Source organism: Psammomys obesus, unplaced genomic scaffold (genome assembly GCF_907164565.1).
Source record: "Psammomys obesus unplaced genomic scaffold, mPsaObe1.curated_primary_1811, whole genome shotgun sequence".
NCBI lineage: Eukaryota > Metazoa > Chordata > Mammalia > Rodentia > Muridae > Psammomys > Psammomys obesus.
In genome coordinates, this window is record NW_026596046.1 from 22,076,771 (window position 1) to 22,083,257 (window position 6,487).

General features: G+C 49.2%; 1 protein-coding gene across 3 annotated transcripts in view; it reads right to left on the minus strand.

Moving 5' to 3' along the window:
• The window catches only part of Arnt2 (aryl hydrocarbon receptor nuclear translocator 2), a 153,340-nt gene extending 148,624 nt beyond the window's left edge, over positions 1-4,716 (minus strand). For 2 of the 3 annotated variants that reach the window (XM_055623204.1, XM_055623201.1), the window contains exon 1: positions 4,447-4,676. In XM_055623204.1, the coding sequence (XP_055479179.1) occupies positions 4,447-4,477 (31 nt within the window). In that variant the 5' untranslated portion in view covers positions 4,478-4,676. The other variant, XM_055623203.1, reaches the window with a different exon arrangement.
• Between the last annotated feature and the right edge of the window lie 1,771 nt (positions 4,717-6,487).

Genomic DNA, 6,487 nt, shown 5'->3' on the forward strand with positions numbered 1-6,487 from the left:
AACCTTTAGAATCAAACTGGAACCTTAGCCCAAGATCCATGGCCTTCTGTGAGCCTGCCTCTTCTCACACTTGCAGCCTCTCGTGCTGTCTTTGTTTCTGATCATCATTATTTGGCAACACTGCCCTTTCTGGTTGCTCCCGTCTACCAAGTTCTTCCTCACCACAGGGTCTGTGCAGGAGCCTCTCCATCTCAGCCAAGCAGGGTGGAAATGCTCTTCTTTACGATTCTCTTCATTCTTCCACGCCAAATTTAAGAGTCAGTTCCTCATACAGACCTTCATTGACTTCACAAGGCTTTGGCCAATCCTTCCATCTAAATCAGGTCCACTGGTTGTTTATTTCAGGGTATCATTTCTTCATAACATTGACACATTTTACTAGTGTGGTTATTTTGGTGTTCCAACTTTACTTGAGGCTGGACAGTTTGAAAGCACAGCATGCATCTGTCAAAGGATCTAAATCTGCTGCATAGTCTCATGTGCCCTGCAGGATTCCCAAGAGCATTAAGGAAATAGTCCACATGCATTCACAAATAAGTCTGCCCCTACTCCTCAACACCAGTTCAAATGATCCTTCTAAAATTCTCTGTAAATCAATGTGTCCCTCTGCAAAAGGCCAAGTTTCTAAAGCATGTGTGTATGAGTATGTGTGTGTGCATGTGTGTGTGTTGTATGTTCATGTGTGTGGGAGCATTTATATTCATTCATGTGCACAGAGGTTAGAGGAGGATTTCAGGTGTCCTGTTCTATCACTCTCCACCTTATTCCCTTGAGGCAGAGTCTCTCACTAACCTGAAGGTAGGTTGGCAGACAGCAAGCCCCGGAAATGTCTCTTCTTGTCATAACCCCCACCCACTCCAGCATATAGTTTATGTGTGTGCTATACATTTGAACTCAGATTTTCATGCTTGCACAGTAGGCACACTCTTACCCACTGAGCCATCTTCCTAAACCCATTATTTCCCCTTTTTAAAAATAAAAGTTAGTCAATTTATATACGTCCTCTCTGAGATTTTGAACTCCCTGGAGTCGAGGGACAATCCTCCTTATCTTTTCATTATCCTGCATCCTGAAGAAGGTTTGACACACCAGATATATTCACTAGAATGTTGAATCATTCCAGACACCCTCTCATCTACAGTAACCTGTCTAGACAATCACCTTGTTCTCTATAATCAATAACAAATTAAAATGCCAAAGACCAGAAACTAGAGGATGATATAATAACTAATTCCAGGGGGGGAAAGCAGAATTCCAAATCTCTTTAAAACATACCTTTGAATTTCTTTAACATGCACAAGCTTATCAGTCTCTTTTCTTGCTGTGACAAAAGCAACTTTTAAGGGATACAGTCCATCCATCGTGGTGGGGAAGACCTGGGGTAAGGAGCTGGAAGCAGCTGGTCATTTGCATCTTCAGTCAGGAAGCAGAGAGAGATGAATGCTGGTACTCAGCTCACTTCTTACTTTTTGTTCAGTTCAGCAGCATCCCCCAGCCACCCATAGGATGGTATTTCCCACCTTCAGAGTGGGTCTTCTCTGTTTAGCTAAGCCTTTCTAAAAACAACTTCACAGATACATTCAGAGGTATGTCCCCTAGGTGATTCTAACTCTGTTGAGAATTGCAACTCTTATTAGTTACTCTGCAAAACTCATTTCAGAGAATGTGTAAGGCCAATGACTGCTCTGAGTGAGTGTGGACCCCTGGTTTCTTTGCACTGAAGTTACAAAGGAATCATGACACTAGCTCCCTTTTAGACTGTGACATGTTGGGAGCAAACACCACAAATGCCTGTAGCTAATTCAAACCTGCACAACTTCATAAAAATCAGAAAGGCTTAAATATCATCTAACAAGGTAGAACAACACCCCCACACAAAGCTCTGGAACTCCCTTCTCTATTCCAGGAAATAAGTACATTATCCCTAGTCAGAAACAACAGAGACTATTCAGCCCATACAACAGGATGGGGTCAGTGTGAGGAGTGGGAAGGACTTAGAAGCTGCAAGATGTCAAGAATTATGGACATATCTGAGAACCATCCCTTCCTCCAAAGAACTCTGTTCCCATAGGGCAAATGGTAGAATGCTAACCTAAATCCAAGCAGGAGGCCTTGAAGGACCAGAGTAAGGGTTTGAAGCAATGGAATGACAGGTGAAAAGACCCAGTTTCATCTACTACTGCTGAGGTCCCAGGTCCTACTATACAGTGTCTTTGCAAACGTTCAGCTGGAGTGCAGCGGTCAGCTGGTGGGTGTGGGAGGTGGCCATGGTACTCCGAGTACAGATCAGCTGCAGAAGCTAATTCCGCTGCCTCTCATTCCATCTAGATGTGTTTACTAAGCTCTCATTCTGTGAAAATCCACATCTTGGGGGAGGGCGAAGGTAGGAAGAGACATCCAAAGAAATCTCACATGACTTCTGGTCATGAGAGTGAGCAGCTAGCCTGGTACAAATATCTCATACAATCTGTAATATCTCTCTTTGGTTCACATGCTTAACCACATCCCTTGAGATATGGGACAAAACCAAGACATCCTGTAGACCCAAAAGCCATCACAGGGGACCAGTTAAAAAAATGATAGAATAGTTAATCACTGCAAGAAATTTGTCTTGAGAAGCTGACCACGCTCACGATTTCTGGTATTTCTGTCTGTCCACTGAGAAAAGACCCGGACTTCACAGTGTATCAAGTTGCCCAGATGTGACCAACAATACTCCTTACAAGTCCCAAGGTCCATATAGCATAGAGAACGATGTAACGGACAAAGCAGTTCCCAACAGTGATGTAATGGTGGATGAATTATGTAAGTCACCTAAGAGTTTATGCTTTTCCCCAATAGAAGTCTATTCTGGACTCAGCCATAATCTTTTTTTTTTCCTTTGCTTTTTCTAGTATTGTTCCAGTTGAATCTATTAATTTTCTACTGATTTCTAAGAAGAAGAATAGGTTGAAAGTACATCAATGGTAAACAAAGTTTCCAAGCCAGTCATCTACCCACTCAGTGTTCCAGACAGGGACTCCATGTCTGCTCTCCTAGGACTGCCTGTTTCAGTTAATCAGCCTCCTTTCTTGGAATTATAGAAGTTCATTGCCTCCTTGTCCCCACAGGCACCTGCCTCTGTGTATTCTGGCTTTCCTCATTTGCCTTTACCCAAGTCTAATGAAGGCCAGATCCCACACTCTGGCTCGCTGGTACTTTCCTTCTCTGTTGAGGCCACTATAGCTAAGTCTGACTGACTGCACCTGCCTCTTTTCAATGCAGTCCCTGCTTCCAGTCTTACTATCTTCTATCATTTCAGCATAGCTGACAAATCCACCTTACAAGAAAGCAGTGATCATGTGGCTCCCCTGTTCAGTACCACTTAAGACCCTCTCCTAATGTGGGAAGAGGCTGTCACAGTCCTTGTCTTTCAAGATCCTTTGAACCTGGCCACATCCATGCAACTCAACACCAGGTCCCTCTGTTCCATCTCACACCTCCTTCACTGGCCTTCAGCCATGCTTAGAGCGTGCCCATCGTCACTTCATGACTTATGCCTGCAATGTCTCTCCGACTGTGTCTCTGCAGTTTCAAACCGTACCTTCTGCAAGGTCCAGCTAAAGTGTCCAAAGTCCCCGAACCCTCTGGGACCAACATGGATGGAGCGGGGCTTCCACTCATAACTCTGAAGACATTCTTGTCCCACAAGCACTCTGGTAATTCACTCCACAAGGTCTGGGTCTGCACCCCAACACAGGACCCCTTCCACTGGACTTTCCCGGGGTCTGAGCTCTATGGCCGTCCCTGCCTCAATCTACAACAACGACCCATGATTCTCCAGGCCCACAGCAGACAGCACAAGACCTAAAACTTGGGGGCAATCGCACATCTATCCTCTCAGCCTTTCATGACACCATTGGGAACTTTGCCAACGACAATAGGGCTCCCCGCCACAGTTCCACAGCAGCCCAACACTCCCACTTATTCATGAACTCCTTGATTTTTTTTAATCTGCCAGCATGAGCCCAGTGATCACAGGCTGTACCTTGGGGGACAGCAGACAATCGGACAGGGACTGGGCTGCTCCGGGTTACCTTATTAGCAGTAACTCCCGAAAGGACTGGGATATACAGTGGCCAGGTGTAAACCCCTCCAAAGACCAGCGCGAGGGAGGCGGGGCCGATAGGCGAAGAGTCCCGGGAGTTCCGCCCTGTTGAATCCCCGCTCCAAACTTTTCTCTCGCTCAGCGCGACACCTGGCATCTGCCGGCCCCTGTGGCTCTTGAGCCCGCGGGCGAGCACTGAGTCACCCGCGTTAGCGGCGGGCGCCGCCGGGACAGGCTGAGCACCGTTTGTGAAGGAGGATGCCACGGCCGATGCTGATGCTGAGGCTGCCGTGCGGCGGCCGCTCCCCACCCCCGGGCTGCGCTGCTCAGGCTGGGCCCGAGGCTCGCCCGCTACTCACCCGGAGGGTTGACGGCGGCCGGGGTTGCCATCTTGCCGGGAGGGACCGGCGGGGGCGGGGACGGGGACCCGGCGCGGGCCAGCGCCGCCGCGGCCGCGCCACACAAAGGAAGGTGCGGGCGGTGCTCCCCGCGCTCCCGCGCTCTGAGAGCGCCCCGCGCTCCTGCCCGCGCTGCTCCTCTCGCCCCGCGCGCGCCCCGCTCCTCCGCGCGCACCCGCGCTCCTCCCTTCCCCGGCCTCCTACCGGTTCAGCCTTTGTGGTGCGTCTAGGGTGCCGGGCCCGCGGCTCCCGGGTCCGAGCCGTAGCACCGCGAGACTTGGGGCAGCGGGCAGCGGGACCCCACTCGGGCCCGCGCAGGTGCCCAGGCTGGAGGCCTCTGCGCACTCCCTAACAGCCCTCGTAGGGTCCCCACGTGTCGGGGCCACATCGCCGAGGGGCGCTGTCCCCTCGCGGAGGAGCGGGTGAACAAGCGACCCATTTGGATGCAGAGGACAGCCGGCCTCAGAAACAAAGGCGTCCCAGTGCTTCCACTTAGCATGCCAAGGCCGCACCACTGGACTCCCGGGACTCCCTAGCTAAAGCTGTAGAAGAGGGCTTAAGGGAAGGAGCTTAGAAATTCCTGAGGCCACCGTCCTTCCAGCGCGCTCACAGGCAGCTTCAGCATAGAGCTTGGCCCAGGAATGGAGAGAAGCCTGGGAGGCCTTGAGGACAGTGCCTATCTAGCTCTGCCTTCCTGAGGTCATGGCCAACTGTCAGCGTTTATTCATGAGTCCTCTCGAGGGCCTTATTCACACCTCCAAACTGGGGCCTTAAGAAGGTTTCTAATGATTTCATCTGCATATGCAGGTGAAATTAGAGGGAAGAGAACACGTGAAGAGGTGTTTTTCAGACAGCTACTAGCATTCCTGGTGGGGATGTTCCACAGTAGATGCCCTGATGAGGTGAGATTGGAAGACCAGAGCTGAGGGCAGTGTGGCTTCTAATACTGTTACATCTACAAAAGATGCCACCCTGTTTCCAGAGAAACATGGGATAAGATAGGGAAATAGTGCTTCGGGTGTGTTTTCAAACCAACATTATCTTGGGCAAGTGTTTGTCTCAACTGCCCTAATTAATTGGGCAAATGTTGAACGTTCTCTGTGTCCAGGATAGACCTGGGCATTGGGCATACAGGAGTCCTGTCCTGCAGGGCTTCTAGCCTAGGAGGGAGGTGGGAAGAAGGACATAAGGCCCCCACTGTATTGGGGTTAGCTGCTCCCGGAAACAACTAAAATTTGGAACCTCTGAAATTTGGTCACTGCTGAGTGAAAGGGTCAGAGAGCAGGTGACACTGAAAGTCGTCCTTGAGAAAATGACCAGGATATAGGGAAGGACAAAAGCAAGACATTTCCAAGGGATAGTAACACACTGTGTCCAGACACAAAACAGACCAAGCCCAGATGGAAGCTAAGAGAGATCAATGGAGGTATCAGCCAGGACCTAAAACTTCAGCAGGTGTCTAAGTAAAAGGGCCCTGATGGCCAGCTGCAAACCAAGTGACACTCAGCCTCTCTTCTGTACTCCCCCAAAGGCGACACTCTCCAGGATCCATTGGTACTTAATCAAGGTCAATTGTGTGTGTGTGTGCACGTGCATATGTGTGCGTGATGGAACTCATGTAGAGGTCAAAAGACAACTTGCGGGTGTCTGTTTTCTCCTTCCACCATGTTGATCTCAGGGCTAAAATTCACTTAGGCTTGGGGGCAAGGCAAGTTCTCTTTACTTGTATCTCACCCGTGTGTCTTCTTGCTAGCGTTCATTCGTTATAATAAAAGACAGCTATCAAGTGAGGAATAGCTGGGAACCCAGGCACTTTCTGGTGTCTACCTTGTGCCATAGTTTGGGATTTGGGGTTTTAATTTCATAAGAAAGGAGATACTTTTATCTCCCCCTTCTCAAGTAGAAAGTACCTGTGTCAACAGTTAGCTTTCCAGAGAGGAAATAAACTCAGAGTAGAGAAGTGAATTTATCAAGGTCATATACTTTAATGGCTAGATGAGAC